This window comes from Phasianus colchicus, chromosome 24 (genome assembly GCF_987193195.1).
Source record: "Phasianus colchicus chromosome 24, bPhaCol1.hap1.1, whole genome shotgun sequence".
Classification (NCBI taxonomy): Eukaryota; Metazoa; Chordata; class Aves; order Galliformes; family Phasianidae; genus Phasianus; species Phasianus colchicus.
Window position 1 is genome coordinate 328,529 of NC_143459.1, and position 20,077 is coordinate 348,605.

General features: G+C 39.4%; 1 protein-coding gene across 1 annotated transcript in view; it reads right to left on the minus strand.

The window, feature by feature from the left end:
• Positions 1-9,230: 9,230 nt before the first annotated feature.
• The window catches only part of LOC149915080 (uncharacterized), a 59,585-nt gene continuing 48,738 nt past the window's right edge, over positions 9,231-20,077 (minus strand). The window contains exons 10-12 of the mRNA XM_090123777.1: positions 18,411-18,692; positions 11,935-12,078; positions 9,231-9,683 (exon numbers count right to left, since the gene is read on the minus strand). Of these exons, the coding sequence (XP_089979903.1) occupies positions 12,035-12,078; positions 18,411-18,692 (326 nt within the window). The 3' untranslated portion in view covers positions 9,231-9,683; positions 11,935-12,034. The remainder of the gene's footprint in view (positions 9,684-11,934; positions 12,079-18,410; positions 18,693-20,077) is intronic.

The following is a 20,077-nucleotide window of genomic DNA, read 5'->3' on the forward strand; positions in this document are numbered from 1 at the left end:
ATCAGACATTTTCTCCCAGAAATATGTCATTTGAGCACAGAGATCAAGTCTCCCCGAAAAAGCACTTTTCTGAGAAATACCTGACATTTTCTCTCCAAAATACTACTTGACACTCCTCCAGTGGACATTTTCTCCCGTGTTTACCATATTTTCTCCCCGAGACCACTTGGCACACCAAAAATACCGCAGTTGCTCTCCTCTACAAGACAGTCCTTCCCACCGTTTCCCACTTTTCTCCCTCATTTATCTCATTTGCTCCCTGAAGTTCCAGCTTTCTCCTCCTTCGATGACATTTTCTCCCAGAAATTCCCGTTTTTCACCCAGAGGATGGCATCTTCTTCCAAAAAGAACACATTAGCTCCCAGAAATACCAGCTTTCTCCAATCCAATGAGATTAGCTCCCAGAAATACTGCTTTTTGCCCAAACACACGATCTATTCCACCACAACTATCATGTTTTAATCCTCAAGAATACATTTTCTACCAGACCTATGCCATTTCCCCCCACAAATACCACCCTTCTCCCAAATACGTGGCATTTCCTCCCACAAGTACTACTTCACACTCCACAGGATGAGACTTACCATCATACTTTTCTAGACTTCATATCACAGTTTCCTCCCAAATTACATTTCCTTCCAGACAAACCAGCATTCCCCGAAACAGAGGACATTTTCCCCCGGAAATACCATCTTTTCTCCCAGAAATGCCAGCTTTCGTACAAATACTTCATATTTCCTCCCTATTACGCGACTTCACACTCCTAACAATCCTACGGCCGTTTCATCTGCCAAATGTGTTTCTGCCAGAAATACCAGTTGTCTCTTAAATATATGAAGCTTTCTTCTTATACAATCCTCAAGATGACATTTTCTCCAAACAGAGGACATTTTCTCTCAGAAATACCAGGACTCGTATGAATATTTCAATTTCCTCCCGAATTTACAACATTACACTCCTCAAGAGGACAGTTTCTTCCAGAAATGTGGCATTTTATCACACCTAGACCATTTTCATCCCCAATAGAACTCATTTTCCCCCACAAATACCACTACTCCAAGAAATAGCCCCCATTCTCTAACAAAAACGCTGCTTTACTCTCCTCAAGATCACACTTACCCCCATCAAGATGGCAGTGTCACAGAAATACCAGCTTCTGCCCCCCAAAATAGGACATTTTCTCCCCAAAACAAGACATTTTCTCCCAGAAATACCACTTCTCTTAGAAATACCTTCCATTTCATCCCAGGAATACTACTTGACACTCCTCAAGATCACACTTACTCCCATCACAATGGCCTTTTCTCCCACATACACCAGGTTTCTCCAAAATACACCACATTTACTCCTACATAGACCAGGTTTCTCCCAAAGATGGCATACATTCACCCAGAAATTCCTGCCTATTCTTCAAAATACGGCCTTTTTCCCAAAAAAAAACAGCTTTCTGACAAACACATGTCATTTTCCAACCAAGTCTGCTACTATCTCCCAGAAACAGCCGGTTTCCGAGAAATACCTGACGTTTGCTCTCCCAAATACTACTTGACACTCCTCCAGAGGACATTGTCTCCCCTATTTACCACGTTTTCTCCTCAAGAGACCACTTGGCACACCAAAAAGACCACCGTTGCTCTCCAATACAAGACATTCTTTCCCACCGGTTCCCACTTTTCTCCCTCAGCGATGTCATTTCCTCCCAGAAATGCCACTTTTCCCTTGGAAATTTCACCTTCTCTTCCAAAAAGAGGAGATTTGCTCCCAGAAATACCCCTTCTCTTACAACTGCCACACGCTTTCTCCCCAGAAAGCCAAATGGGACACTTGCAGCCAAGAAGAGGACACCTTCTCTCGGAAAGACCACTTTTCTCCCCAAGAGAGGAGATTTTCTCCCAATTGGATGACATTTGCTGTAAGAAAGACCTGTTTTCTTCCCTCAAGAGGACATTGTCTTTCCCACTCAGGACATTTTCTCCCAGAAGTACCGCTACTCTTAGAAGCACCTCCATTTCCTCCCAAATCTACTCCATGACACGCCTCAGGATGACACTTACTCCCCGATTTGGGGCATTTTCTCCCAGAAATACCACTTCTCTCCCAAAGGGATGGCCTTTTCCCTCTCTAGCATCTGTTTCTTCACCAATACCTGGCATTTTCTCCCAGAAACACCAGCTTTCTCACACATACATCACCTTCTCCCCCCCACATCAGATGTTCTCTCCCAGAAATATGGCATTTGATCACAGATATACTCTTTCCAGGGAATACCAGGTTTCATAAAAATACCTCATAATTTCTCCATGAAGTTCGTTAGCAAGATGACATTTTCACCCTAAATAGGAGATTTTCTCTCAGAAATGCATGCTTCCCCCTCACAGAACGGCATCTTCTCCCCAAATTAGGACATTATCTCCCCGAAATACCACATTTCTACAATCCAATGACATTATCTCTACGGAGAGTTTGCAGTTGCTGCCCGTTAAATCGCTTTTCTCCCCGAATGCCGCTCATGTCTCGTCTCTCTCGGATGCCGAGAAAGGGCGACTTCAGCCGGATGCTTTTCTGCGACGAGCGGCTTCTTCTGCGCACATCGCATAGGAGCGGTTCTGACTTCTCCTTGTGTCCATGCATACTGCACTACGCGTCTCCCTCATTCTTATGCCTTTCCTTTTATTCCTAGCGACATTTCGTTTTTGTGTGTTTATCCGATGCTACACTTCAGCATTCTGTGACGAACAGAGTAGAAGGGAAAAGCCCCTCTAACAAGGGAGCTAGAAGTTCCAGGAGAGACACACGTTGTGCTTTCAGAGAGGACGTTACAGAAAGTGGAGAGATGTGGATTCTTTCCTCAGGAGAAAAAAATACCCTGTTTTCAGACAATGCAGTATGCTGAAATCGCACGTTCTGGGCTTCGCAATTCCGCTACTTCGCTCTCGTGGGTCGAAAGCGGCACTCTCGCTGAACCGCTACGGAGAGTTTGCAGTTGCTTGCCGAGAAATCGCGGTTCTCCCCGAATGCCGCTTTCTGCCTTCAGCAGCGGTCTCGTCTCTCTCGGATGCCGAGAAAGGGCGACTTCAGCCGGATGCTTTTCTGCGACGAGCGGCTTCTTCTGCGCACATCGCATAGGAGCGGTTCTGACTTCTCCTTGTGTCCATGCATTCTGCACTACGCTTCTCTCTCATTCTTAATCCTTGATTTCTAGCGACATTTCGTTTTTGTGTGTTTATCCGATGCTACACTTCAGCATTCTGTGACGAACAGAGTAGAAGGGAAAACCCCTCTAAAGAGGCAGCTAGAAGTTCCAGGAGAGACACACGTTGTGCTTTCAGAGAGGACGTTACAGAAAGAGGAGAGCTGTGAATTCTTTCCTGCAGAGAAAAAAACCCCTGTTTTCAGGCAATGCAGTATGCTGAAATCGCACGTTGTCGGCATCGCAATTTCGCAAATTCTACTCGTTTCGTCAAGGAATGCTGAAGTGTAGCATCGGATTAACAGAGAAAAACGAAATGTCGCTTGGAATCAAGAGAAAGACATAAGAATGAGAGAGAAGCGTAGTGCAGAATGCATGGACACAAGGAGAAGTCAGAACCAACCCTATGCGATGTGCGCAGAAGAAGCCGCTTCTTGATGAAAAGCATCCGGCTGAAGTCGCACCTTTCTCGGCATGCGAGAGAGACGAGACCGCTGCTGAAGGCAGAAAGCGGCATTCGGGGAGAACCGCGATTTCTCGGCAAGCAACTGCGAACTCTCCGTAGCGGTTCAGCGAGAGTGCCGCTTTCGACCCACGAGAGCGAAGTAGCGGAATTGCGAAGCCCAGAACGTGCGATTTCAGCATACTGCATTGTCTGAAAACAGGGTATTTTTTTCTCCTGAGGGAAGAATCCACAGCTCTCGACTTTCTGTTACGTCCTCCCTGAAAGCACAACGTGTGTCGTTCCTCGAACGTCCAGCTTCCTTATTTGAGGAGCTTTTCCCTTCTAATCTATTCGTCACAGAATGCTGAAGCATCGGAGAACCACAGATGAACGAAATGTCGCTGGGCATCAAGGGAAAGACATTAGAATGAGAGAGAAGCGTAGTGCATTCTGCAGAGACTCTGGGAGAAGTCAGAACCGCTGCTTTGCGATGTGTGCAGGAGAAGCCGCTCTTCGGAGAAAAGCGTCCGTCTGAAGTCGCTCTTTCACGGCATCCGAGAGAGACGAGACCGCTGCTGAAGGCTGAAAGCGTAATTAGGGGAGAACCGCGATTTCTCGGCCAGCAACAGCAAACTCTCCATAGCAGTTCAGCGAGAGTGCCGCTGTCAACCCACGAGAGCGAAGTAGTGGAATTGCGATACCCAGAACGAACGTATTCAGCCTAGTGCTCTTCCTCCAAACAGTGTTTTTTTTGTCCGCAGGCAAGAATCGATCGCTCTCGACTTTCTGAAACGTTCTCCGTGAGAGCACCACATCTGTAGATCCCCGAATATTCAGCTGACTTTTTAGAATGTGCTACAGAATGCAAGAAATGTCTTAGTAGAGAAGCTTTTCACATCTATACTTTTTCGACACAGGCTTCAGAATTGCTGAAACAGAGAACCACCCATAAAATAGAAACTATATTTAAGAAAACCAGTGTCAGGGAGAAAAAGCCATTTAGACGGGAGTGCTTGTGATCTTGTGGAGCATCAAGTAGTATCTTTGGGATGAAATGGGAGGTATTTCCAAGAGTCTTGTTATTTCAGGGAGAAATTGCCTTGTTTTGGAGAGAAAATGTCCTATTTTAGGAGTAGAATATAGTATTTCTGTAACAACATACCATATTGATGGGAGTAAGTGTGATTATGAGGCGCGTAACACACCATTTTTTTCAAAAAAGGAAGCTGTAACTTGGTGTAGTGCAATTCCTGAGAGAAAATGCCAGGTATTTGTGAGAAAATAGATGCTTGAGTTGGAAAAGGCCATCTCTTTGGGATCCAAGTGGTATTTCTGGGAGAAAATGCCACAAAATCTGGGAGTAAGTAAGTGTCATCCTTAGGCGTCTCATGGAGTCGATCTGGGAGGAAATGGAGGTATTTCTAAAAGTAGCAGTATTTCTGGGAGAAAATGTCCTCTGTGGGGAAGACAATGTCCTCTGGAGGGAAGAAAACAGGTCTTTCTTCCCGAAAATGGGAGAAAGTGTCCTCTTCTTGGTTGCAAGTGTCCCATTTGTTCTTGTCACGGAAGCTTTTTGGGAGAAAGCGTGTGGCAGTTGTAAGAGAAGGGGTATTTCTGGGAGCAAATCTCCTCTTTTTGGAAGTGAAGGTGAAATTTCCAAGGGAAAAGTGGCATTTCTGGGAGGAAATGACATAGCTGGGGGAGAAAAGTGGGAACCGGTGGGAAAGAATATCTTGTACTGGAGAGCAACGGTGGTCTTTTTGGTGTGCCAAGTGGTCTCTTGGGGAGAAAACGTGGTAAATAGGGGAGACAATGTCCTCTGGAGGAGTGTCGAGTGGTATTTGGGAGAGCAAACGTCAGGTATTTCTCGGAAACCGGCTGTTTCTGGGAGATAGTAGCAGACTTGGTTGGAAAATGACGTGTGTTTGTGAGAAAGCTGGTATTTTGGGAAAAAAAAGGCCGTTTTTTTAAAGAATAAGCTGGCATTTCTGGGAGAATATGTCCCATCTTTGGGAGAAAATGGGTGTATGTGGAAGAAAATGTCGTGTATTTGGGAGAAAGCTGGTGTATGTGGGAGAAAAGGCCATTGTGATGGGAGTCAGTGTGATCTTGAGGAGTGGAAAGCAGTATTCTTGAGATGAAACGTGAGGTATTTCTAAGAGTCCTGGTATTTCTGGGAGAAAATGTCTTGTTTTGTTTTATTGTTTTTACTATTTATATATTTTTTATGTTGCAATTTCAAGGAAACACTTCGATAGAAATGGCTTTTAATTCTTTTGGCATACATAGAAGATGCGAAAATGCACATCATATTTTCACATGAATGTAGTAACACAAAAAAAGTTCAAAGCAGTAACTGATACACTCAATTATAACAGCTGCCCTTCCTGTGCAAGAAATGGAACTCAGCCCTTGGGCTAGATGCCATTCTGTGTCATTGATGTAAACCTGGCGGACAGTACAAATACTCTGAATTTAAAATGGCATGACTAAAAATGGAGTCTTTCCTCTAGCTTTTAAGTTTTAAGAAACATAAAATATGGACGTATGCTTGGCAACTTTTCCTTTCATTATATACAAAAGTGACTCTCTCTAAAATAACTGTCAAACTAAGAGGGACTGTCAGAAACCTATCACAGGAGGTAATCTATTTGCTCAGGTTGCTGAAGAGCAATGAAAAAGTAGATATTGAGTTTCAGTTTTCAGCATATCCATTAAAGTCCCATGCCTGTAATTAGGTCTCCTACCTTCCAAATAGAATTTTAAAAAAGTTTGATACATGATTATTTTAAATTATTTTTCTATAATTGGTTAGTGGTATTGTGGAACACATATTTAAGGATTAATGATGAGTAAGATTAGAAATCCAAAAAGTGTAAAATTCCATGCAAACTCAATTAAGTTTCAAGGACATTTCCATCAGAAAGAATGGAAATGAAGAAAGAACGGAGCCCCCAGGCTGGTTGTTGAGTGAGAATTACTGCTTACCCAGCATCCGTTTGCTTCATCAAATGTCCCCCATCTGCTCACAGAAACCTCTCTGAGATGCTTTTCTGAAGAATATTTGGCAGCATGTTTCCCAGGGCTGATGCCTAGAGGAGAGGGTTACACGGAGACTTGCTGTCTATCTTGATGGCAAACCCCTCCTAAGTAGGAATCCAGAGCTGGTGACTCACTTTGTACTCTTGTATAGTCTGGGCCAAGACAACATTATGGCAGTGGGGAGATATTCATGGTCAGGCTGGACAGGCCTCTGAGGTCTCTGACCTCTGTGGGTGTCCCTGTTCATTACTGGGGAACTGGACTCAATGGTCTGTAAGAGTCCCTTCCAACTCAAAAAAAATTTCTATGATTCTATGATTCTATGAATATTCCTGGTTTTATTACAAGTACAAATACTGATAAAGCCTACATTCAAATTGTTTATTCCTTGCTTTTGGAGAAGCTAAAACACTAGCACTAGGAGTTTTAATCAACGTAGATAATAGCTTGTCAGTTGTTATGCACAGTGGTACGTGCACCCAGTTTGAAATTTCAGTGCCATTAATGTTTTTAATTTTTTAAGTGATATGACACAGTACATGCAATCAACAATAATGAACATACCATGGTTCAGGACCCCTGATCTCTCAGCTAGTAATTTAAAATATTTTCATGTGTAGAGACAAGACAAGTATTATGTCCTAAATGGAGTCTAGGTCCCCAGCACTATTTCTCTCTCTATTTGATCCCTAAAAACAACTGTTTTCTTGCCAAAGATTTTGCATCGTTAAATCTCCTTTCTGAAACAATGAATATTGTGTAGTTGCAGGCCACTTTTTCAAACCTGTGGACATTCCCTTTGCTTCTACTTCTTTAAGCAACCTGCAGTTGCAATACACTTTTGCAGTACAGTCTTGAACCTCTTTATTCCTTGTTTTTCAGTCACCATGGGCTGTGTCTGTGCTGTCTTTGTAAGCAGGACCAGGGAATGACCTCTTTTCTCCCAGTCAGTTTTCTCAACACATCTACTGGTGTGGATGAAGCAAGCAAAGGCAACAAGAAAAGCAAATACAATTATACTAGCAAGCAGGAGTATCATTTATTATAGATGATAATCACATGTTGGTTTGTCACTAGGTGTGTTTAATCAACGACTTTCTTTTTGAAATAAGAGTGAAGATAAAAGAAAAGTTCAAATAGGATTCCTACATGTCTCGTTTTCATTAAAGATTAGATCTGCTACAACACGAGGAACTGAGGATAATATAACGTCCAAACACTTCGTTTCAAGTAATGTTAACACTGAATGAAAGGTATACAGGCTTCAATGAAATTAGGAAGTTGAGGTCTAGTTGAATGCTATTTGTTGTTGAATGGTATTTGTGACAGTGTTGAAAGAAATGGCTGATGTTATTGTAAAGTTACTGTCCGTCATCTATGAAAAACGGTGTTCTGCACAGGTCTGTGAGTGTTAGAAATGGGCTTTCTTGAAGAGCTGTCTTTATGGAAAAGGAGGCATTGCTTGCAAACTGGTATATTGGGAAAAAAAAAAAAAAAAAAAAAAAGTAACATTTCTGATTTCCAATTTAGTTATTAGAAAATCCCCATCATCTCTCTTTATATTATATGAATACTCCATGGTGCCCTTGGGATGACAAGATGCCTGTACTGCTATTTAGATATGCACAAATACAACAAATCCATGGGCAGATCTTTCCCCTACTGCATTTTTTTAATGTATTTCTTTATTGCTAAACTAAAAGGAAAATAATAGTAGAAAAAATTCAATCACCTTAATCAGCACATGCAAGTCTTAAAAATCTTTTTCTTGCTCTGACTGGTTTGAGAGCCTATTGTACTGAGAAGCAAAAACAGATTACAAGTAAAACACATAAAACAGAATACAAGCATGTCTATTTCTAAGTTCTCTGGTACTCAAAAATCTAAATACCTATTCATGTAGCTGCATTCATTGCTTTAAGTCATTAGCCAAGAGTAAATACGTAAGGAGAAACAGAGACAAAATTGACTTTATAAGAAGAAAATATATTTTAATATTCAAAATATTCTAAGTCACCATGCTGCCCTTTGAAGACAGCATTCATGTCTCATCTTGATCATGCTGACAAGCATCTCACGGGTATCTGCTTTCACTTACGTTGATTGTACAGTTTAGTATCTGTAATACTGAAAAGACCTGATGGGAAATGTTACCTTCCAAATTTTGCTCTGTGTATATGCATTTCCTATTTAAACCCTCACTCAGCAAGAGAAGGAAAAACACTTCTCAGTTTCAGTGTAAGTGCCCCATGGAATTTTCTACAGGAAAAATATCACTTTAGATCTGTCAGACAGTAACATTTTATTACCTCAAGGATGTTATCTGAACCCGAGGTCTAATATCTAAATGAACTGCAGTTCAGATTATTTGAGATTTAGCAGAAAGACAGAGGGATGGAAAGTTTCATAGAAAGATTCTATGGGGAGAAGTCTCATTCATTTATTGTGGATAAATATGATGAAAAGGTATTCATATACCAAGTTTTAATAACTGTATGGTTAACAGGAGGAACAGTAGACAGCTTTGAGCAGTAGCTGACATACAGAACAGGAGAGTTGGAAGAGTAATATTTCCAAGAAGATTAATTTAATTTAAAGGCAGAATGTTTTTTGGCTATTGGAAAGTTCTCTGTTGTGTTGAGCAAAAGGATATATATACTGGCTGAAAATAAACCTGTAAAAGTGAGGTAATGCATTTACTAAAACAACAATAATTGCTATATCAGGATGGATCATATATTAAAGGCAATAAAACTCTGATTAATAGCTGTCAGGTTATTTCTTTATTTTTCTCAAATATTTATTTGAGCGCAACATACTATAAATACTTTAAAGAAAATGTTTATCTTGTATTTGTACATGATTGCACTCAGTAATACATGGAAGAGCAGCCACTGAAGTGGGAGGATCATAAGCCCAATGTATGTGAAGAGAGAGAGCAATAAATTTGATTCTTCTCAGCATTTTTCTGTTACAGGTTTTGAGAAACTTGTTAGATTTTAGTACCTGTAAATGTAAATGAAACCAACATAAAATACCATACATAACCTTATTACTTTAAATAACATAGAAAATATGGATTGGAAGACTCGTGTGCATGTTCTTTTTTTTCTGTCTTAGACCTGAATAAAGCTGTAAAGAAGAAATTAATGCTCTAGTAAGTCACTGTCAACTCTTGCAAGTCCATTTGGGAGAAAATTTGACACTCCATTTTTTTTTTCTTGTTGTCCTTCTATCTCCTACTCTCCTTTTTGTGTATGTTTATTATTTGCCTCATTTCTGTGAAAACAAATCAGGCTCCATTAATAAAAGCAAAAACTGTTTAAGGCCATCCATCTTACTCATTCTCCTCCAAGGTTTGCTGCCACTTGTTCTATCACAGAGGACTGCAAAACTTTTTTGCTCCACACTGTTACCTTCTAAAGATAAAATGAATAAATTGCTTAAGAAGATGTTGAAAGACTCTTAATGGTGCATTTATGATCATAACATACGTATTTGTGAGACCTAAGGATTTTTATTCATTCTATTTTTGTTCAATGTAAAATCAAGATTAACTTCTTAGATTTTCTGGACATCCTCGTTGTATAAATTTAATTTTTTACTCCTTTTCCTTGTACAACTTCTGAAATCTGACAGTAAGAACATTTTTATTTTTGTCTCAAACCTCTTTTTTATTCTTTGTCCATCTATTTTTTTTCCCCCCTATGACGCTTCTTATAACTTTACCAATTACTTTGTGTTCCATTTCATTACGTTATTTATTTTTGCTTTTTCTTTAGGGCAGGATATGTCTACTGCTATGCATCTGCACAGTTCCTACAATGGAGCTTTGATCCTGGTTGGATTGCTTAAGTGCCATTAACATAAACGTGGTTAACAAAAATAGTAGTTTCAGCTTAGTATTTTTCATGCTAAATCAGGTTCAAAACTAGAAGAATAAAAGTTTTTTTGTAAGAAACATAAACATCCATGTTGATTTCATAAGTGAAACTGATTCTGTTTTTGAAGAGCAGAAGAAATTTAAATAATTCATCTGAAAGCAAAGTTCACTTCTGTTTTTATATTCTCAGAAGTGAATCATTATCATTATAGGTGAATCAGATTAAACTAGCATGCCACAGTTTAGTGGTAAACCTCTAACACTACCAAATCTACATATGTAGATTTTGCTTTAATGTCACAGGCAACAGAATGTAATCAACTAACAAACAAAACAAGCAAACAGAAAATTCACATCCAAATAAACCAGAAAGAGGAGTTTATAGGCACTCTACAGAACTGTTAGCTGTGCTATGCTTTTCAAAAGCTGGAATTTGTCCTACAGACATCTCAGAAGTTGCGCATCTGTCCAAGAAGAATCATTGCACTTTATTTCTACTGTACATGTTTATCTTATATCTTATTCTTCATTACTGTTATGTACTATGCAAAATACGTAAAGAAAAAAGCAGTAATCAAACTATACATACTGTGAGCAGGGCTTTGTGAAGGCTGCAGTACTGTACAGAAGAAAGCCTTGAACAGATCTATCTCAAATTCAGGGTAATAATACATTTATTTCCTACCCACATTGCTCATGTAATCCACCAAGTATTTTACGAACGCCTAGATTCTTAAAAATACAGAAATTAAAGTGATTTCCTGATCAACCCTTACAGAAAGACACAAGTTTAAACATGAAAGCAACTATGAATGCTTTGGAGAGAAAAAAATAGAATGTAATGTTAATAATCCCTGTAATGTTAATAAGCTAAATAACAGTTTCAAAGTTTAGTATCTTGATGCTTTACGGAGCTCCCATAAAATGGCTCTGAGCCTTCCCTTTCTAATGATTTTGCACACCCACGCAACTTGCTCTGTGGGGATGGAAGATAACAGGATTTAGATCCTTGACACACTGCAATTGATTTAACAATAAATATTGTCTATCCTAGTTTTGGGTTACTATAAGATGAAAGCAAAAATGTATATACTGATCTACTGGTTTTCCTTTAAAAAACATTCATCTGATGCTGAAGGCTAATTCTGTAAAGCTGAAACTTAAATCCCAGCAGAAACAGGTTCCCAGATATTAAAAACAAACCAACAAACAAACAAAAAAAAAATCATAAAAGTATGTATAATGAAATCTTCAGGCATGTGACAAACTTTGTTTTATGTATTATATGATTTCAGAACATCTGTCACACACACTCACAAACTTTCCTTAGAAGGAGAAGCAGAAGTTCAGATGATGATAAAGTTATGTTCTTACCACATTAGAAGGTTCCAATTTCTTCCTTCTAGCAAGGTCAGTGATATTATTGCCATTGTAGTTGATGCTCTCCATACAGCCTTTGAAATTTTTTCTGCTGTTAGAACTTGGCTTCCCAGAAAAAGGCATGCCTCCAAAGGTTATCTTTGAATGTATCAGAAAATGAAAGACAGTTACTGGAGGACAAGGGCTTAGAATTTTTGCTTACTAGAAAAAGAAAGTATCAAACAAGTACTGGAAAAGTAGGAAAAAGTCTATGATGAAGTCATGACTGCAAATATTTTTGGTGGTAAATTGTATCTGTTATTAGGTTTTCCCAAATACAGAGAAAATATGTATCACAGTTACATATAGACTGTAACGAAGAGAAGGTCTCTAAAAGGAATGCAGTTTTAAATGCTTGGCAGAGCAAAATGTCAGTATTGTTAAGAAACAAGAATTTGTTGGCCAAAGAATGTGCTGTCTGTCTGATCTTGGAGAAGAAAAGTCTGCCTTTCTTTACAAACCTGAATGCAGAAAGTTTGAGAAGTAAAGGTGCCCAGTAAAACCTATTTCAACATGTAGACTGAAACAAACATTAAAATAAAAAAAAATCTACTAAATCAAAAGGGAAGAAGGAAAGTGTTGCTTTATGTAGAACATCCATCAGTTTGGTAGAGTGTCAGAAGTGAGAAGTGGTTGGTGGCAAGTCAGGAAAATAATTCTTCTCTATTATGATGCTAAAACTAACTAAAAATTGATGATAAGAAAAGAGAAGCAACTGGCACCTATAGAGAGCTTCCCTGTTATAATATTAGCCGAGAACATGGCTTTGAGAGCACAGGGTTGTCAGCAAAAATGAGTCTGAGGGCAGGAGGGAAAACGTGAAAGAGCAAAAATGTTACAGCATTTACAAAAATACATTGTTGGGGAAAAATAATTCCCTCCTCCCCCTTCACCCCCCTTCCATATTATAGTATGTATATAGTTATCTTAATCAAAAAAGTAACCAAGGAACAAAGGCTATAAAATACAGGGGTTGTGCTGTTTCCTGTTCAATCATCCCTTCCCTAGGGAACAATCTAAATACTAAATACTATTACTAAAATTCTGAAAAATGAAAGTAGTATTTCTGACCCTTATTACTACTTGGGAGAAAAAGGAGATATCATATGAAGGACTTGGAATGGGAAACTCGAAGTTACTGTAGACAAATTGTTGGATAGCAAAAAATACAGTGAGTTGTGGCCAGTTTACCAGGCAAAACGTTTCCTTTTTACATATTAAATTGCATGGACAAGACAGTGTTGTACTACTTTGCATGCCCAGAATGGGAAAAAGCAGATTTCAATTCAAAACTTGAATATCAATAATAAATGGAGACAATTGTGAATTAATTTCTTTTTTATTTAGTTTTAAAACAAAACCAACAGCACAAAAATGTTTCTAAAAATCTGTTTTTACTCATGACTGGAAAATCCAAATGTGATTTCCATGCATCTCGTGGGCCTGAGATAAAGACAATTTAAAAGGAAAGAAAGAAAAAAAAAAGGGGGGGGGGATGCTATGATGGTAATGTTTAATATTCGTGTGGGGGGTGAAAGGTGTACTTGAGTTGCCTAAGCACAAGGTTCTACTGCTATTGGTGATACCTGGGGTAGTGTGCCTTAGTAACCTCTGCTTTCTGCTTGAGGAGGTATGCATCTCTATAAATTCTCTGCCATTTCTGCCAACACCATGGGAGTGCTGCAGATATCTAGGGGTTCTTAAATGTTGTTGTTAGGGGAACACGGTAATTTCTGGAGCTAATGGTAGCTCAGGGATCTCCAGCTCTGCTGACTGTAATAGTAGCTTGAACACCTAACTCATGTGCAGATATCTGAATTTAGATGTATTAATCTGAAACCAAGTTCCACCTGAAGAGTTTCGGTCGAAGAAACCTGCTTGACAAGTCTGTCCAGGTTTAAAGTGGGGCTTTTTTTTAGAGGTCAACACATACGAGGAGGAGCTGAGGTTGGCTCAGCGCAGAGCAGAGGAGCTGAGGGGAGGCCTGATGGCGGCTGCAGCTCCTCACAGGGAGCGGAGGGGCAGCGCTGAGCTCTGCTCTGTGTGACAGCGACAGGGCCCGAGGGAACAGCATGGAGCTGTGTCAGGGGAGGGCAGCTGGGGCTCAGGGAAAGGGGCTGCACCACAGGGCGGTGGGCATCGAACGGGATGCACAGGGCTGTGGGCACGGCCCAAGTGCTGGAGTTCAGAACTCTCAGACGTTGCGTTTGATTTTGGGTGGTGCTGAGTGGAGCCAGGGGTTGGACTCCATGATCCTTGTGGGTCCCTTCTGACTTGGGTTATTTTATGACTGATTTTTTTCTTTTTTTTTTTTCTTACACGATAGGAAAAAAGCACCTGTCTGTTGATAAGAATAGTCACAACAAGGTCTAGCCAAAAACAAATTGTCAAAGTGCCAGATTAGAGGAAAAAAAAAAAGGAAGTGCTAAAGGTTTCTGGCAGAAGGAAATAGATTGTATCAGCTGCAAAAGTTGAGATTTCTGAGTTGAAGTCTGAATTGTGCTTTCTGAAGTTTAGTAAATCATGCTGTTTTGATGCTCAGATTTGAAATTAAAAAATGGAAGAGTCAGATAAGACTGTAATATATTGATGCATGTTTAAAACACAGAAGTACTTCCCATAAGCTTTACTTGTCTTGGTTTACCAGGTACCCAGGGAAGGAGTGTTACGTTATTAATACAAACAGTTCAGAAAATAGTTTAGCTACGTGCATCTTGCTAGTCTCTGCATTTATGGCAGCAGCAGTCTCATAAAAGAGGAACATCAGTATCATAAAGCACAATTTGTCTTTCTGTTTTTTCTACTTCGTTGTCACTTGTATTTCAAGCATCAAAATTAAGCTATAAAAAGTGATTAAGCATACTGGTAGCTGTCCAATGCGCTATTATACCATTTATTAAATAGCTTTATTTTTATTTCCCAATTTTTAGGTTTAAATGAAAATAAGGAAAATAAGTGAAATAGAATTGGAAGAAGATTGTGATTTGAAACTGGAAGGAGTAGTGATTTTTCAGTATCAGAAAATATGGCTACTTCATTATTTCTTAATTCTATTTTATATCTGTGGTTGAAATTAAACAATGGTGTCAAATTGTAAAATGATAGGGATTAATGTTACTGCAGTAGTACAACAGGATGAAATGAAGCCCAGATTATTTAAAACAAAGACAGTTGCAGTAATGCTGGTTTTCCATGAGAAGCCAAAATAATAGCGGTATTTAAAATATTTAAAAGCTGTTCTGTCTTTTACATCCATTTCATTACATTCTTGTATAATTTTTTATGGGGGGTGGGGGAGAAATCTTGCCTGGAGAAGCCTTACCAAAAACTGTATGGAAGAATGAAAGTTTCAATGCTAACCATTATCATCAGTCTAGTAGTCAGCAGAAAACACTTTCTTCACGTGTTATTTTCAAAGAAGCATTTTAGGGCTGTGGGACTCTTAACATTCTAACATGATAACCTTGGGTTAAAGAAACTGTTAATTCCCAACGTTTATGAAATCCCAGCATTCAGCAGAATGCGGGGAGAATTTGCACAGGGCTGGCATCAGTTGATAGAGCTCAACTCCCCAGGCTTCCTTCATTTGTGCCTGCATCTTTAGTCTGAATAGCTTCATGCACCTCTGCTGTGCCTGCAAGGCTGACATTAGTTTTGACTTTTGTGGAAAATAAAGGAGAAAAAGGCATAAATCAGAAGATTTCAACATTTTTAAAAATATAAAATGCAACCTAGTGCAAAATATAAAATCTGTCAGCATTCCTCAGAGGTATGAGGCAGGTCAAAGGGATCCACAATCCACAAGCCTATGGATTGTATATAAGCTGCTCATTCAGTTTACGTGTTTGTCTTTTTCTTGGATGAGAAATAGTTGCTGTTTATTATTTCCTTAAATGCAACACAAGCATTTACTCATAATATCCAATCTGAGAACACCGTTCTTGTAACTGCTTATGAAAATCACAGATACAGAAATCAAAAGAAACTGTTTCAATCTGCTTGCATTTAAGGAAATACGAAGTCTCTTTCCACCCTTGCGCATATTTAAGACTGTTTTCTGACAAACTGCTAGCTCAAGGCTTCAGTCTTTCTTTTTGTGCTTACTCCCTCAATGGAATAGCTGAGCTTTTGTAACTGTCCCTACTTTGAAGTTTTCTAGTGGATCCAGGTTGGTTTAAGTATCCTCTATTCCTCACTTCTTTCTTTTCTACCATTTTCTTCAAAAAGGAGCATGTTAAGAACATAAATTTCTATTCTGTTAAGCGTCTTCTCCTGCAGTTAGCTGGTTAGTAAATAATACTTTGCTTTCAGAAGATAGGAAATGGATTTGTGGTCATTCTAGATGTTTCTTATCAGGTAAACTCTCATATGTATGTGCTGGAGAAATTCTAATCAGTTCTTCAGTAAAGGTATTATGAAAGCTCAGACAGACTGTTCTGTCATTATTTACCAAGAGATCTGTCTCTTCCTAAAAATAAACAAGACTTTTTGAATTAGGATGTAATTTCCTTTTAAACTGAAAAATTGGAGAACGACATTTTCTCAAGGGGAAACTGCAGTGGTTGGAAAGAATCTCTGCAAGTCATTGAGTCTAACAAAGCTGGTTCCCTACAGTAAGTTACAGGAAAACGTCCAGATGAGTTTTGAATATCTCCAGAGGAGACTCCACCACCTCTCTGGGCAGTCTGTTCCTGGGCACTGTCACCCTCCCAGTAAAGAAGTTCTTCCTTGTGTTCAAATGGAACGTCATTTATTCCAGTTTGTGTCCCCTGCTCCTTGTTCTGTCACTGGGCTCCACAGGCAAGAGCCTGGCCCCATCTACTTGACTCCCACCCTTTTGGTATTTATAAGCATTGATAATATCCTCTCTCAGCCTTCTCTTCTTCAGGCTGAACAGCCCCAGGTCTCAGCCTTTCCTCATACAGGAGATGCTCCAGGCCCCTCATCATCTCTGTGGCCCTCCACTGGGCTCTCTCCAGAAGTTCTGTATTTCTTGAAGTGAGGAGCCCAGAACTGGACACAGCACTCCAGATGTGGCCTCACCAAGGTAGAGAAGAGAAGGGAGATCACCTCACTCAACCTGCTGGCCACATTCTTTTTAATGCATCCCAGGATACCATTGGCCTTCTTGACCACAAGGCCACATTGCTGGTTTGTGGTCACCCTGCTGTCTACAGGGACACCCAGGCCTTTCTCTGCAGTGCTTCTTTCCAGCAAGTCAGACCCTAACCTGTACTGATACATGCAGAAGATACTCTTCCCCAGATGTAGGACTCTGCACTTGCCCTTGTTGAACCTCGTAAGGTTTTTTCTCTCCCTTTCCACCCTGTCCAGGTCTTGTTGAATGGCAGAAAGATAAAAACTGATCAATGCTTCTTGAGGGAAATTCCCAATGTATTTTAGGTGTATACAAGATTATGTAATACTGTGTGAATGTTGTTATGACTGGGTGACAGTTCACCGATCAGTTCACAGATGTTTTTTGCTTCTCAATTGTTTTTACAAAATGTAAATAGTATTCATGAGAAGAGAATGTGATTGACTTCACTTCTTCTAGCAAAATTTTGGCCTTGGAGCTTTGTATCTGTGCAGACTGGAACCATAAGTTAATCACAGAACTTGCCACATCACCATTTGCTTTGGTAAACCATCACCACCCCCTTATTCAATATTCTTGAAGGTTCCCTTTTAAGTGAATTCAGATCTGGTCCAGTTGTGGAACTTGCAGCTTTCAGCGTAAGAATATTGTGAAAAGAAGAAGTATCACTAGTCTGTACAGGACTAACACATTTCATTTTACATATGACATTCTTAACAATAGGCTTTTATTATTCATTCTTTATCATATATTAAAATAAAGGATGTTTTATTTTCTTTCATGTACCAAACCGTAATACCAAACAGTTCCATTTGTCTTAAATACTCTATACAACTGCAGATAATTACAGCAACATAAAAACCAGCATTATGACATACCTAGAGGGATTAGTTTGACTTGTGTTTGGTTCCCAGGTCCCAAGATGCCAGTATCTGGGAAAGTGGCAAATGGAAATTCAACTGTGCAGAGGAACAGGAAAAAACCCTATATCTGTATATCAGCAATACAGAAATAATTGATAAAATGCTCAGGAAACAAGCTGTGTTTAACCAGCACTGTCCAATCCAGCCTGTTGCAGGGTCCACGACAGCAGTGAGAGGAAAGAGCAGCAGACAAGACTCCTCTGGCTTGTACCATGGTATTAGTTCTAGCACGCTTAAGTTCTGCATTTGAAGTTACATTAGCAAGCCTGATGTGCTTGGCAACAGCACAACATCTCACTCCATATGTAACGTATTTTCTGTGGCAAAGAACTTCTTTGTTCATAACTCACGGACTTTGCATGTTCATAAAAGCTGTTACATACTTTGGAAAGTTCAGGCATATAGCATACCTTCAATCCTCCTCTGTATTCGATTCCTACTGACTTCATAGTAACTGCTGTTCCCAGCAGAGCTCAATGACAGCCGGCGCAGGATCGGGGCTGAATTTGAGGTAGCAGTCACTGGCTGAAAGGAATTCCTGTAATATGCTGCACTCCCCGAAGTACGATATTCAGTGGAATTTCGACGGGCTGGGCTTGACAGATTTACTGAATTAAGTGCAGAATCCATAGAGTCCTCAGAAAAGCGATGCTCTTTGGAAGTGCAGTTTTCTTCTATACGTAACGTTTCTGCTACAGAAAACAAAAGCATCAATCTGTTCAAAACGATGGGCTTTGTAGCTTTGTTATTTAAGTCCTTGCTATGTTCTCTTGAAGATAATAACAAGCTCCAAGCCTGTTAACAAGTCTCCTGTGAGACAAGACTTACTGAAGAATAGTCATTCTCAAGTAATCACTGGTCCTTTACTACATTAAAAAATTTCCAGTAAAATGTCTAATAGACAAGTTTGAGACAGTCTTCCATAAATCATCTCAGCTGTATATGTTAAATATTATGAGCAGGATGTGGACATAAGGTTTGATTTTTTTTTCATTGTCTGATATTAGCATTAACACATATGCAATCTCAGTCAAGCATTTTCATTATCTTTCTTAATGGTTATCTTCTGAGAATTTGTTTAGGAGTGCATTATGTTTCTATTTTTTATAAATATAAAAAGAATTTTTTAACATAAAAAAACCTCTCATGTTAACTAGCAAATGTTTAATTTGTTCTACACAGTAGAGGGAGTCTCTAACTTCATATGCAAGAGGACAATTATCATCTGTAGATCTCCATATGTTTGGAGACAACAGCCATCACAAAAAACTGAAGAGACTACATGCAGAGCTGCAGAAGGCTGTAAATCCTAGACTCACATGCACACTAACACAATACAGTCTGATCACAATGCTGCAACTACGAGTCGTTAAACATCAGTGGGAACACCACTCCATTCTCTCATCATTGTATGTTCTCAGCTCCACTTGCACTAGGCCAACATCTAGCCTGAGGAAGAAGTTGGAAGCCTGATGCAAAAATCTGCATGAAACAAATGCTGCTTTGGCAAGAGAGTTAAGAGCTGGAAAATATAGCTAACAGGTTCACAGAAGTGTAAACTCCACATTACCATCTTGAAAATTACTCTATGAAAGTTATAAAACATATGCTAGTGGAGCAGCATATTCTTGGGGGTAACTGGTACAATCTGTGAAACAAGTTCCTAGAATATGCTCTTTATTACTCTTCTTATATGACAACTTCCAATAATTTCTTGGGAAAATTCCAGAATTAAATAAAGGAAGAGTATTTTCCACAAACAAACAAACCACAGCAACAAAAAACACACAGAGAGCTTTTTAAGCACGTTTAACTTGTTCTATTAGCAATTACGTTCTCTCTCCTGAAGTCTGTATAAAACTGGAGTTTAGTGAAGAACTTGAGGTGTATTTCACAGTTATGATCTTCAGGCAACATTATCCCAAAGTGGAACAAAGACACCCAGAGAACCGGTTCCCTACTTAGTGAATTCAGTAAAGCAAGACATGCAATCCACCATAACATCTTCTATTAAACACAACACTTATGGCAAAAAGAAGCTTTTAAGTCCACAAGCCCTTCTCTTTCAAGTACACAA